Source organism: Battus philenor, unplaced genomic scaffold (assembly GCF_028537555.1).
Source record: "Battus philenor isolate CCGP_79_NKW_IND1 unplaced genomic scaffold, ilBatPhil1.0.hap1 SCAF_3, whole genome shotgun sequence".
NCBI classification, from domain to species: Eukaryota; Metazoa; Arthropoda; class Insecta; order Lepidoptera; family Papilionidae; genus Battus; species Battus philenor.
Genome location: NW_027181693.1, coordinates 5,274,604 through 5,287,943, shown reverse-complemented (window position 1 = coordinate 5,287,943; position 13,340 = coordinate 5,274,604). Strand labels below are relative to the sequence as shown.

The window sequence follows — 13,340 nt, the reverse complement described above, 5'->3', positions numbered from 1 at the left end:
CTTCACGAAGCCGTTTTTTTGTTGTCGCTGATACAGCACGTAGTTGTATGCGACGTTTTTGGTGATCCTCCACAAGTGCCGCAGCTCTTTTCTTCAAGAAAATCCGTCTTGTATATGTCATAGTCTTCTCAGTATTCGCTTTGTGTATGACAAATGCGTTGATGCCAGATATGTTTATACTCCAGATAAATGTAAAATAATATTTTGTGCTCGAGTCTTTACTGCATTCGATGGTGGTACTTCACACCATTTCATTTTCGGGCCATTTCTCTGTGTATGTCGAGATTAAAAATAATTATCTTCCGTTGATACAGGGATGTCTTGGATACGTTCAGACTCCTCAATTTCGCTTTCTGAATTATGAGCACTATCAATGACAGCATCGTTTAAAGTTTCGTCTTTCGAATCCGAACCAGCGACATCTTGCTCTTCATCAAGCACTTCATCCAGCCGTTGCAATACTTGTTTGTCGTTAGGCATTTCAATTAAAAAAAAAAAAAGAAAAAGCATAGAAAAAAACTCAAAAATACATAAAGAAATTATACCGTATCAAAATACACACATACAAAGATAAATAGAAAACAATATACTATATAAACACAAAAAAATCAGTAAAGTTAAAACTTACCTTCGCCAAAAAATGGAACGAACTGGCCGCATGGGGTCAGCTCTCTAAAGGACAGCGATGTGTGCACACGAGTTAATGTTCTGGATGCGACTAATTCGCATACCCCGGGAGGATTGAGGAAGCTAGAAAGAGCGTTAGTACGCTCTGAAGACTGTAAGCCATTATTTTTTGAATTTCAAGTGGCCCTGACCCCATGCGCCTAATTAAGGGTTAAAGGACTATGACAGACATGGCGTCTGCTCCCGATTCATCACTGACGGTCCATTTCCTAAGCAATATAACTATACCGATAGTATTTCTTTTCAAATTTTCAAATTTAACATACTTCTATCCAATTATAATCATATATAATGCTTAGCTCCTTCATTTCTTATAAATTGCATCTGATCCGTTATAATAATACCAGCATGTAACTAAAAAAACATGAAAAAAAAATTAAATGAAAACTGACATTTGCAACTAATTATAGTAAGTAAGTATTTACATAATAATTATGTAAAATAAAACAAATCTTTTTAATTAGTACTTTAAGAACTCAATGTAACTTAGGTAGGGGATATTATCTCGTGGAAAAGTCTATTCTTTATAAAATAAACGTCGCTGTCAAATTTCATCTGTCAATTATCTTGTCTTTGGTCGTTATCATCACTGTTGTTTGTTTTGCTTACTTTAACACAAACTTTTAGTTTTGTTTATTATTTAACACAATAAAGACCAAAGCTTTTTTGTTTAAATTTACAAACTTTATGTTGTTTGTAACTTAAACGTTTTAATTATATTGTCATTCATGTTAGCCTCTGGATAACCTGTTAAAAATATACTTGCCGTCAACGCTTTATTGTTTAATACCACGAAATGGCAGGGCAAGGACATCAGTTTCCTGGCAATTTTCAGGGGAATGCAGGGGCTATGAGGTCTGGATATGTAGGCAGTGCTATGAATGGCCAAATCCCACAAATGCCTAACCAGTTAACAGGTAGATGATTTTTGATTTTAGTATTCCATTATGTTTTATATGAAGATTGAGGCTTACTTGCCTCATTACTTTGATATTGATATTCTGTAAACAAATCCATTTTATTTTTTTCCTTCATTTTACTGTCCATCTGCTTAATTTTACTCAAAACATGGGTGCATCTTTTAATAATAAAGTTATCCAGTAAAAAAGTCCTTACTTAAAAAGTAACCTGAAAAAGTAGCATTTGTTGATGTGGAAGTAGTACCTTTGATTTTCTATAGGATGAGGGCACTCTATCAACTTTTATTTGCTGTTGGTCAAGGGGCTTAAAACACATATAAACTGTATTTTTTGTAAACTTATTAATTACATAATTTAAATTAGTTTATTACATGTTTGGAAACTTTGCAATTGTAAATTTAATAACAATATATTAAATAAAAATTTCAGGTGTAATGGCTGGTCCTATGGGTAATGCTGGTATGGTCGGCATAGGAAATCAAATGGTCCCTCCATATGGAGCAGCAATGCAAAACCAAATGGGAAATATGGCAATGGGTCCTCAAGTAAGAGTTCTTACAGTATTATTAAAAAATCACCTTATTTTGACCTTTCTTGGCATTTGTAAACATACATTTTTTTTATATTTTTATAACATTTTTGTATATTTCATAAAGTGGATGTTAGTACATAGCTGTGTAAAAATGGCCCATTAATCAACCTCAAACTGTAATTAGGTTAGTAGGTGGTTGACCCCAGAAATGTAATTAAATTATCTATGTCTTGTATAATTTTTTTTTGTTAACTATGGAAGATTATAATTTTATTATGGCATCCTCAGAGGACCATTACAAATGCCCTGTATAACCATAAACCAGGTTATTTAATATTTTCAACTATTTCTCACCAATTATTGTTTATTTTTAAATTAACATCTATTTTTTGAGAAGTACTTTTGAATACATATCCTTTACTTTTCAATGGACAAAATTTTAAACCTACAAATGATACACATTGGTTAAGTGTTTGCTGCAAGGCTTTTCTTTTATTTCTTTACAAAAATGTATAGTAGTGATGAATTATGGATTGATCTGTGCATGCACCACTTTTCTACAGGTATATTTGTTGTGTGTGTTTTGTATTTCAATTTTGAGGTTTCGAAAACTAAGATGGTTTCAAAGATTATTGCATATTTTCCATCTTAAATTGAGATCAAACATTATTTTTAATAATCTTAAATTTCATAACATACTTTATGAAAGTTTTTTGTTAACAATCGAAAATGAATTTTATGCAGCCAATGATCCATACCTTTCTAATTTTCTTTAAGACATAGGACAAAAATAATTAATATAATAATTGAAAATAGGACTTTTTCTATTCAAGTAAATTGGAAAAAAAAATAATAGTCAAAGGAATATTTTTAATGTCAGACTTGACACCCGAATTTGTCTTGGCATTGATTTGTGACGCACTTTTTAAACCTTTATGTATTTACAGGTTTTATGTATTTACAGCTTATATATTAAATACATGAAAAATAGTATGTTAATTTTAATGTATTCATGTTTGATGTGATTAGTGAATTGCTAGATCTCCACCTGTGTTATATTTTGATTTGTGAGTAACAACAATAGCATTGTGTCTTACAGAGATTTATTGTACAAAATGTTGGCTTACATTAATATAATAAACTCATTATTTTAAGACATAAGCTACAATATCTTCAAAAATATATAAGCGAGTATTAACATAAATAAATGTGAAATTCAAAATACTGTTTTATTTACCTGATATTTATGAATATATTTTAGGGAATGGGTGTGGGTGTTGGAGCTGGTCCTGGTTCTGGAATGGGTCCGCAAGTAGTTCAACAACCAGGTAATACTGGGTTAATTTAACATTTTTTTCTAAGTAACGGTGAATACATTAAATTAGTAAATATAAAAAAAAATATTACCTGATATCAACTTTTTTTAAGTCATTAATTTGTAAAAAATTTAGATGAAAATATTCCTACAGGTATGTTAATTATTTAAGTAATAAAGGAAATTTTAAGTTTTTTTTTGACATTATGTACAGTATAACATACAGGAGAAAGTTTTCAGAATGATTACTATATTTTGGTTTTAGAAATATAGAATTGAAACATGATTTTTTTTCATATATTACGCTTTTATGTTTTCTTTCGATCATAGTTTTTATTATTCAGATAATTTGTACTAAACTGTTGTCGGAACTGTTTTCAGTTGTTTTAAAAACTGCTTTACCTTTGGTATCAGCTTATAATAATATTCTTAAATATTACGAATATTAAAAATTACTTTATAATTGTCTCCTCCTGCAGCTTCCCATGATTTTAATCCAGGTACTAACTTATGAAATTGTTGGTTGTATGATTTCGCATTTGGTTGGTTTCAATGTCATTACATATTTTAAGTTTAGAGATGATTTATTGGGCAAAATATTTAAATGTTATCTTGGATTATGAGATGCATATGAAAGTTCATTTTCTATAACCATGTAAAACATTGTATAGTTCTAAAGGTATGGTTGATTTTTTGATGTTGTTGTGGTTCAACAAGTATAATCTTCAGAATTAATATTATAGGTATGCAATCTGGACCTGTCGCTACTGCTGCGGCCGCCCCTCCATCAGCACCTCCGCCACAAAATAAAGAGTTCAACACTGCTTCTTTATGCAAGTATGCATTTAAAAACATTTATGTGATCATTTATGCATGTCAAGGGAATAATGGCAGAAGAGGCGAATTTGATAGAAACTATTATCAATTGTAGCTGCCATATAATGACATTATCAGCATTTCAAACATAGGACGCCTCTGGTTCCCTTGGTTTTTTTGAACGCTTTCTTATCCTCATTTAACCACCAACTCGCTTGATGGAAAGCGACCATGTGGTTGAAGATGAAGCATGCAGACTCGACTCGCAATGCAGGTACCTATTCAATCAGACAGTGAAAAGGCTTTGGTTATAATTCTTGAGAAATAAGGAAGCCAGTAGATCATTCCATACTCGGGCTTTGCGGATCAGAAGCATTGAATCGAAACACTTGATATCCTTATAAAAAAAACTCCACAGTGTGCAGAAGGTCCTCTCAGATAATTAGGAGATAGCTATGTGATATAATAATGAAGGCTATGTAATTATAGAAACATCTAAGGGTGCATAATCATTATTGCAGTGCATCATCTTATTTAATGGCAGTAATTATGAAAACACACAACAAATGTTTTTTAAACCATTTTAGGAGGTTAGCCTTCCTATTTTAACCTTTGGTTTGGCGTTGATTAAAGGGACACTGTAAACTGACTACAAATAATCATAATACTTCAGTAATTGTTTTAATTAAATACAGTTTTGTCATGATGTTTACATATATACACACACTGGCACAATTAAGGGAACACAAAAAAACTATTTTTTTGACTAATTTTTTACCAAATAATTATCTCTGCTCAAATTACTAAAAATAATAATAAATTTAGTTGAAAAATATTTATTTTTGAAAAGTTATAAAATTATGAAAAGAACCATATAACCTGTCACCGCACTTGAAAAGTGTGAAATTTTTAAAGTATGTTGTTGATACGAGTGTACATAAACGTTAATAAAAACAAGTTCTCAAGATGTAAAAAAACTTGTAAAAAAATTTACCTTTTTTGTGTACTCTTATTGTGCCAGTTCGGGTATGTTCCAGTCATTTGGATGTCTCAAATTATTGCAATGTCTATGCAGTTGGTTTCATTAAAAAAACATTGTTATATCTACTTGTTTTATAATTCGTTTTATTTAAACGGGCTGTTTTTATTTAAGGTTTGGACAAGAAACCGTTCAAGATATCGTAAGCAGGACTCAAGATGTTTTCCAAACGTTAAAAGCAATTCAGCCGCCAAATGGAACTCAACATGGAGAAAATGCGAGCAATGATAAAAAGGCTAAAACGCAGGAGCAACTGCGTACCATACGCTTGCTATTTAAAAGACTGCGTCTGATCTATGAAAAGTGTAATGAAACCTGTCAGGTATAATAATTTTAAATATTGATACATAGTATTATTGACAACTAGCTGACCCTACAGACTTCGTTCTGTCAAAAAGATTTGTAATGTGGCAGTTTTTTGTTCCTACCTATTTTATAGTCAGAGCAAAAAATTCTCCTGAACATAACCGTCACCCTGGTGATAGGGTGTTGTCGATAAAAAAAATAATTAAATAAAACAGATATAAGCACATAAAAGTGAGTAATCGCTTTATTGTTTATGTGAATCATAATTATTAACAAAAATCAGTTTTATTTTCATTGTAGCGCTTTTTGATACACAATGTTTTTTGTTTGATTACCTGGCGCATAGACAAACAAATCTGATGGTTTTCCAACACGGGAATAGGTAACATACAATTGACCATGTGAGAAACATAGGTTTTCCAGATTAATACCACAAACAATGATTGCCCCTGGGACTTGTTTATGGTCATAGCAAAAGCAAGCCACACTGGAAACTGTAGTCGTTTAAACTCAAATAGCACATCAGTCGGAATCGTTGGGATGCGCGGTATAAGAACATCTCTTTTATATTTTCCTTTCAGTATAGTTGCTTCTATCACATTGTTTAGTAATTTTTTTATTACTGTGTGCCGTTGCAAAGCAAGGTTGGTTGATATTTCGCAACATTAAAACTACCGAACCAACCTTTAATTGATGATTATGAGGTGGCAATCCTGGCAATTCCAGCAAGAAAAATTCCGGTGGATAGTTGACTACATCATCTTCGTTAGTAGCCAAATCAACTGATTTATATATCCTCAATTCACCTATAATTTGAACTTGAATTGTGAAATTTAATTCATTTACATTAATGTTTTTTGTAGCCAATAAAGATCGTTCCCTCAACCAATTATGGTTTCTGTAATTTTGAGAAAGATCCGGAAACACCTGAATAAGTTCTTCTTTTGATTGAGTTAACTGACAAAAACTTTCAGGAAAGTTAATGCAGCCATTCAAGACGTCTATATGAAATTTGCCATTACCAATGTAAATGAGTTGTTTAGAGAATATATTTCCAAATTGGTCATTTTGCAACTCGACACATATATTCTTGTTTAAATAAAGTACTTTGACATGTTTCCACAAATTGGAGGACTTTAGACATGCATTGAGTTCATCAGCTGGCATTGACCGTGGAATCACTGGAATCGATTATGATTGCTCTATAGATCTTTTAAGGTTCTGTCTAAAGCCTCCAAAGATTTTTTATGTGCCATTGTGCATTCATCCCAAACAATCAATTTACATTGCTGCCAAACCTTTGTTGCAGGTTGGAGTTATTACTTTGCATATTTAATGACAATTTTAGTGCTGAATGGGCTGTTTGACCACTTTCAAGCAAAGTTGCTGCGATTCCCGACGAAGCGAGTGCAAGTGCAATTTTATTTTGTGAGCTAATTCTTGCTAATACTAATGAAATCAAAAAGGTTTTTTCTGTACCACCAGGTGCATCTAAGAAGTAAATCCCTCCAGTTCCATCATTTTTTACTTTCATAAGAGTATCAAACACATACCTTTGTTGTTCATTCAACAGTGGAAGATTTGTTTGAATTAATTCTTTCAAAGTGTTGAGATCATATAGTTTTACTCTATGCAACTCTTGGTTAAAAGCATCATGCAATGGACGATTGGGCGCGGTCAGCTAATTGAATTAATAGTTTGTTTGACATCATCAAGAACATGTCATCAATTGAAATCAATGCTTCATTGTAAATTTCTTCATTGATTTGTATATTTGAATTTCCCATTCTATTCCATATTTGATTCAAAATATCATTACACATATAATCTTTGTACTTGATCCACAAATCAATTGGGTTTGATGGGAAGCATGTAGTTATGATTCTAGAAAACAATGTTCGTATTTGATGAGCGTGTGATGATATTACAGCATCATCGAGAGTTTGATCCCAATAAGCGTTATTTTCTAGCAATTGCGAACGTTGACAGGCTTCTCTGTAAGATCAACACAATTCACCATCAACAGTTTGTAATTGTTGGAAAGATGTTGGGCCACGTACATTGACTAATAGTAGTCATAAATAAAAACATTCATCATTGCTTGGATGTACTGAATAAATTCGACCAATTGCATCGGTGGGATACACATCTGGGTATGCTGGAACTGGTTTTCCTTGATTCCATGTATAATGCATTTTGGCATTTTTGAATATAGCAATGTTTGTGCAAAATCATCGTTTTTGCATGTCTTAAAAAAACTTGTTACTGTTGTAGTTGGTGGCTGAGCAGCTCTGTGTACTGCATTTTGTTCTGTAAAATACACTCATTGTCCATTTTCTAGATACACAGCTAAGTGAACAACAGTAGGGTGTCTTTTATGAATTGGAAAAGAAAATATTCGCTGATTAATAACTGCTTCATTACTATTAACATAGTGGCTCATTTGGTATTGGGTAACTTCATTATTGTAAATCTCTGCTCCAATTCCAATCACAGCCATATCACTCCCTTTGGTTACATATTTGCAAATGTATTTAATAGATTTCACTGAATGGCAAGATTCAACATTGATGTGTGCTTTGATAAAATCGGCGAATATGGAACAATCCAACGATTATCTATTTCAATATCTTGTTGAATTAATTTGACAATTGTTCATCTTCCATTGTCCGCTGTCGATCAGCGACGATACAGGGGATAACCATCATTACCAGTAATTGTTTCCGATATTAATGTCGGTGGATATCGTTTGGAACATTTACCATCCATCATACATGGTGAATTTGGATTAAAAGTTCCACAGGGACCATGTATCATGTTTTTGATAACTACCTCATGCAATCCAGGATCTACTTGTACATTTGGGATTTCAGCTGATATCACTGCATCAACTTCATTTGGCCTTATCTCTTTATTATCATTTGGTCTTGCATGTTGACCTGCAGGTGTTTTATCAGCTTTTATGACAATTTTGTGATTATCAGATGGCATCAGATTCAGTGCAGTTTTAAACAATATAATCAATTGATTGCGTTCATGAAATAAAGTTTGTAATTGTTCTATAATAGACCTCTTTACTAAATTGTTATGCGCACAACGCAGATTAATTTCTTGTGGTGAATTGCCCATAAAAAAAAATTGCAGGAATTTGTAGTCGCTACCTGACACTGGTAGTAGTGAACCTTTGTGATATATTTGGCCCTGTATCTATAAATAAAAATAATATTATGTTTGTACCAAACACAATAAAATAAATAAGCAATGTGGGGTACAGATTTATGGATTATATTAAACTTAAATAATATTTATTTCTAAAAATTATATCTGTCTCCTAATCACTAAACAATATTTCATATCCTTAGATACCTTAATATATAATATTTAGTTGTAACTAATATCTATCATTAAATAATTATATTGGGTTCCAAAATAAAGAAAGTGTCACTAAAACTGAAACACCAAATAATATGAAGACTAAGTGATGACTCATCTTGTCTTGTTTGACAGAAAATATTGTTCACTAAAATAATTATGATCAACTGCTATAATACACACCTTAAAAGTTGGCATAAAATTTTCCCGAACTACATTTGTTGCCCCAAATGAAGTCATTTGAAAGCAATTGTTATATTGTTGGATATTTGTCAAAAAGTGTATGGAATCTTGTCCTATTCCTGAAACTAATGAGTACAATGACTCTGATGGTGGACCCAATGGTATCAATTTCACTTTACCATTTGTGCAACACAATCCATTCGCTTCGTTTTTGTATTTCAATGCCTTACAATGTGAGCAAATCGAGTTTATAGAACCAATATCAACACATTGGTAGTAACTGTAGTCAATTGACACATCGTAACTGAAAGCAGCTCGATTCAAACTTGTGTGATTATTAGTTGAATGTCGCGCTTCACGCGTTTGTGATATCCGAATTCTTTCACGTTCATTTCGGTCGTTACGTTCTTGTGCACTAAGATTAGATTGGTATGTATGTGCATTTCGGGTTTTTCTAACTAAATTTCTTCGTCTTATAGGAGGCATATCTATAATATTATTGGTAACTAAACACTGAAAATCCAAGATAAACAACACTTCTACACTGTCAAATTGACATTGACAATTTTATATGACTTGGAGTCAAATCCTTCAAGCCGTACCCACAATGTTTTATGTACGTAAAATAGGGATATTAATTAGTCAACATTGAACTTTATTTCATAACGATAAAGCTCAAATTGACTTTACGTTATAGTTTTAAAACGTTTGTATGGAAAAATAAAAAGGCTGTTTTTAGGGTTTCTGCGGCAATTATTCGAACTTTTCTCGCTGTGAAAACCATCCTTGAACTTCAACGAACTTTTAAAAAAAAAGAATTGGCTCAATTGGTCCAGACGTTGTTGAGTTATGCGCTTACCAACGCATTTTGCGATACATTTTTATATTATAGAAAAGACAGGTATAAAAGCTTTAAAGAAATGAATGTATACTCTGTGTATCTATATTTATGTAAGTTTATTTTCTGTCAATTATTGTATCATACACTATATTTAAATATCAATGGTTTCAGAAATATTAAACAATGTAATGCATAAAAATTGTATTCAAATAAGTGTTACTATAAATTAAAATTATTTATTGTTCACTATCTGTCCTGCCAGAGGCCAGTTACATTCCCATACAAAAAATATATTAATCTAACATATTTCAGAATGATCAATTGATATAGGTGATTGGAAATAGGTGTAAAAGCTGTAAAGCTTTTCATTGTCATATAACCTTAAAAGCTGTAATACACATAATTGTCATCATGTACATTTTTTAACTGTTAACAAAAAAATATTCTTATTGGGAATATTTATTGTACCATTCCTACAAGCATTGTAAGATTAATATATAATTTAATACACAGTGGAAATAATATTTATACTGAAATAAGAACATTTTATCTTCCTTTATACCCTACTGATGAAAATGAAATACAAAGATTTTTGAACCAAAAAAGTGTAAGAAATACCGGGCTAAAAAATTTATAAAATGTATCTCTTGCTCTAGTCTATATGTATCTTAATTTATGTCTCTTTCGATCTCACTTTTAGCAAGTAAAAGGTACAGATGATTGCCGTCGACTTCAACAGTTGTAATTAGTTTTTTATGATTCAGTGCGTTAAGTTCTGATTACATTATTTACTGTTTTTAAAATTTTGTCAAATGCAGGTATCTCATTTCTAAAAAGAAATGGTAATAAAAATAACTTATCCATGATTGGTATTCTGCACCCTTTTCGTTTGTTTGTCACTTGATTTTATTTGTTCTTTTTAAGCAGATTTTTATAAATTACCGAAAAGAGAATGAAATAACTCTTGATTTTCTAACTTTTTTCATAGGGCATGGAGTATACTCATATGGAAAGTCTTATTCCCCTCAAAGATGAAGCAGATAATAAAACACTCGACGAAAGGCGAAGCACAGAATCTTACAAGCAAGCATTACAAGAAAACAAAGTGCTTACTGAACAGGTATGACATTCGTTAAGATTATCATCATTTCAGCTGTAGAATGCCCTAGCTAATTTAATGGAAAAAGCCTATGTCCAATAGTTTGGACATAAGCCTTCCCCATTAAATTAGAATGAATTTGAAATATATTGTTCCTGGTAAAAGTTTGGACATTTATTGTATACCAATGAATTAAAATAAAAATATTTTATTAAAATTCATTGATGTACAATAAATGAAATTTACATAAATTATTTAATAACATAATTTTTAATTTAGTAATCCTTTATAATGCTAGGTTACTAATGTTCTAACATATTTTTGGTTCTAGACTCATATGGTCATAAATCTCATATCTGGAATCAAATTTAGCTCAAATTGACCATAGGGGTATGAAAGAAAGAATTTTTTTTCAAAGAAATTCAGAGATGTAAATGTGCGAAAGGGACGACAAATTGTATCTGTTTTTCACTTTAAATATTTCTATGATGCATTATGCATCTTTAAGATTTGTTAATGAAAATCTTCACAAAATAACAATTAACTATTTGTCATGTTATAAGGAATATGTAGATCTTAATAATGGGTAAAAGTCGGCATCTTTGCCTTACAAAATCGTGGTAAAAGTAAAAGTAACGAATTTTGTTATTGTGTTTTTGCTTTTTGCTTGTTATTAAATAACCTTTATTTATTGTTGCAGGTGGTACTAAAAAATAAACAATTAAAGGAAGTGATCACAAATCTTAGGACAATTATCTGGGAAATTAATGTGATGTTAACAATGAGGAGATCATAAGTTATTGTTTCGGCTAATATATGTGTGAACACCAATGTGAACTATAGAGAATTTATATATTTTTGTCATAGATTTTGTCCTTTTCAAGATGTTTGAAAATTCGTCAACATTATGATGTATGAAACTATATAGTAAATACGAATTCTGGTTATAGTAACAGTGCGGCATATAAATACTTGTAAATGTTGGTACAGTCATAATTATAAGAAAGTAAAATTTGTAAATATGTAAATTTTTAATGTTTTAAATGGCTGTTATAAAGGTTTAATACTTATAAAATGAAGTGTGCTCGGCAGTAATTGCACGTTAATGTCCTGATGTTTATAAACCTATAATTTTTGAATACAGAAATATGAAGAAGAATATTGTAAAAAAGTCGAACATATAATTTGTCTTTAATAAAACAGAAATGTTATGTAATTGTCCTTTGATAGAAGAAGACTAAAATGTAAAATGTTTCTGCAGTAGCTGCACAAAAGAGCATCTAAAACTCGTTTATTATCATGAACATAATATTAACAGTTTATTAATAAAGATGTTTTCTAACTCTAATCTTTTTATTTTTTCATAATAAACTCCAAATTAACCCATTATTGTGTTAGTTATCAGGTCTGAATAAATTTATAGTATCCATTCATCATGATCATCATTTTGTCAATAGAATGCACCGAGCTGGACACAAGCATTCATAGGTTTCCAATAACACTGATAAGAAGAAGGCTTCATATAGGTCTTTCCTTTACCTTGACAAGATTTTTCTCATGTTACGGATTTTTTTCGTTCACGTTACGGATGGAAGTTCTATGATGCGCTTGTATCCAGGGTAATCTAAATGTTTAAGGTATCTGCTCTCTAAGAGTTTTGTGGGGTTTCACTCACAACACTCGATTGTCGTTTTCCGCGCTGGTATGAGGGACCCTAGTTACTGCGTTGGAAATTTTTTGCTCTTGTGATATTCAGATGATACGTACTGGGGCATGCGTTGTTCACGCTACCCGTAAATCCCTCGGGTGCTATCTCATTAGTTTAAGATCACATCAATCCGTCGTCTTCTTTATAAAACCAAACTTTTGTTAGATGCCATAAAACAAATGAAAAAATAGATGAATAACTTTGGTTGCTTTTATTATTTATCAAAACTAGTTTTAAAAGTTGCATCACCGTACAATGAAATAGTATGCGATTGTAACCGACTATAATATTTTGGTGCTACCGAAAGCGCTGTACCGCACCTTAGGTAGAGACGGAGGGGAGTGTCAGCCGCTCCGTTTTGTCAGTCGGCTGTCAACACTCGCGGCGACGGCGCTCAACATCGTCTTCTCATTTACGCATATTGTGATCAATTTTTCGTTTCTGCTAAGAAAACAATCCTTATCAACATCAGTTCAGCTATAGGATATCCACTGTTGGACATAAGCTCCTCCCATAGGTTTC

At 31.6% G+C, this 13,340-nt stretch overlaps 1 protein-coding gene across 1 annotated transcript; it reads left to right on the top strand.

Annotated features, from left to right (window-relative positions):
• The first annotated feature begins 1,277 nt into the window (after nt 1-1,277).
• On the top strand, nt 1,278-12,341 carry LOC137926915 (mediator of RNA polymerase II transcription subunit 30-like). Its single transcript, XM_068770653.1, has 7 exons — nt 1,278-1,604; nt 2,037-2,152; nt 3,401-3,467; nt 4,198-4,291; nt 5,424-5,631; nt 11,000-11,131; nt 11,811-12,341. The coding sequence occupies exons 1-7, from the start codon at nt 1,484-1,486 to the stop codon at nt 11,904-11,906; spliced, it is 834 nt and encodes a 277-aa protein (XP_068626754.1). The 5' UTR covers nt 1,278-1,483; the 3' UTR covers nt 11,907-12,341.
• Nucleotides 12,342-13,340: the final 999 nt, after the last annotated feature.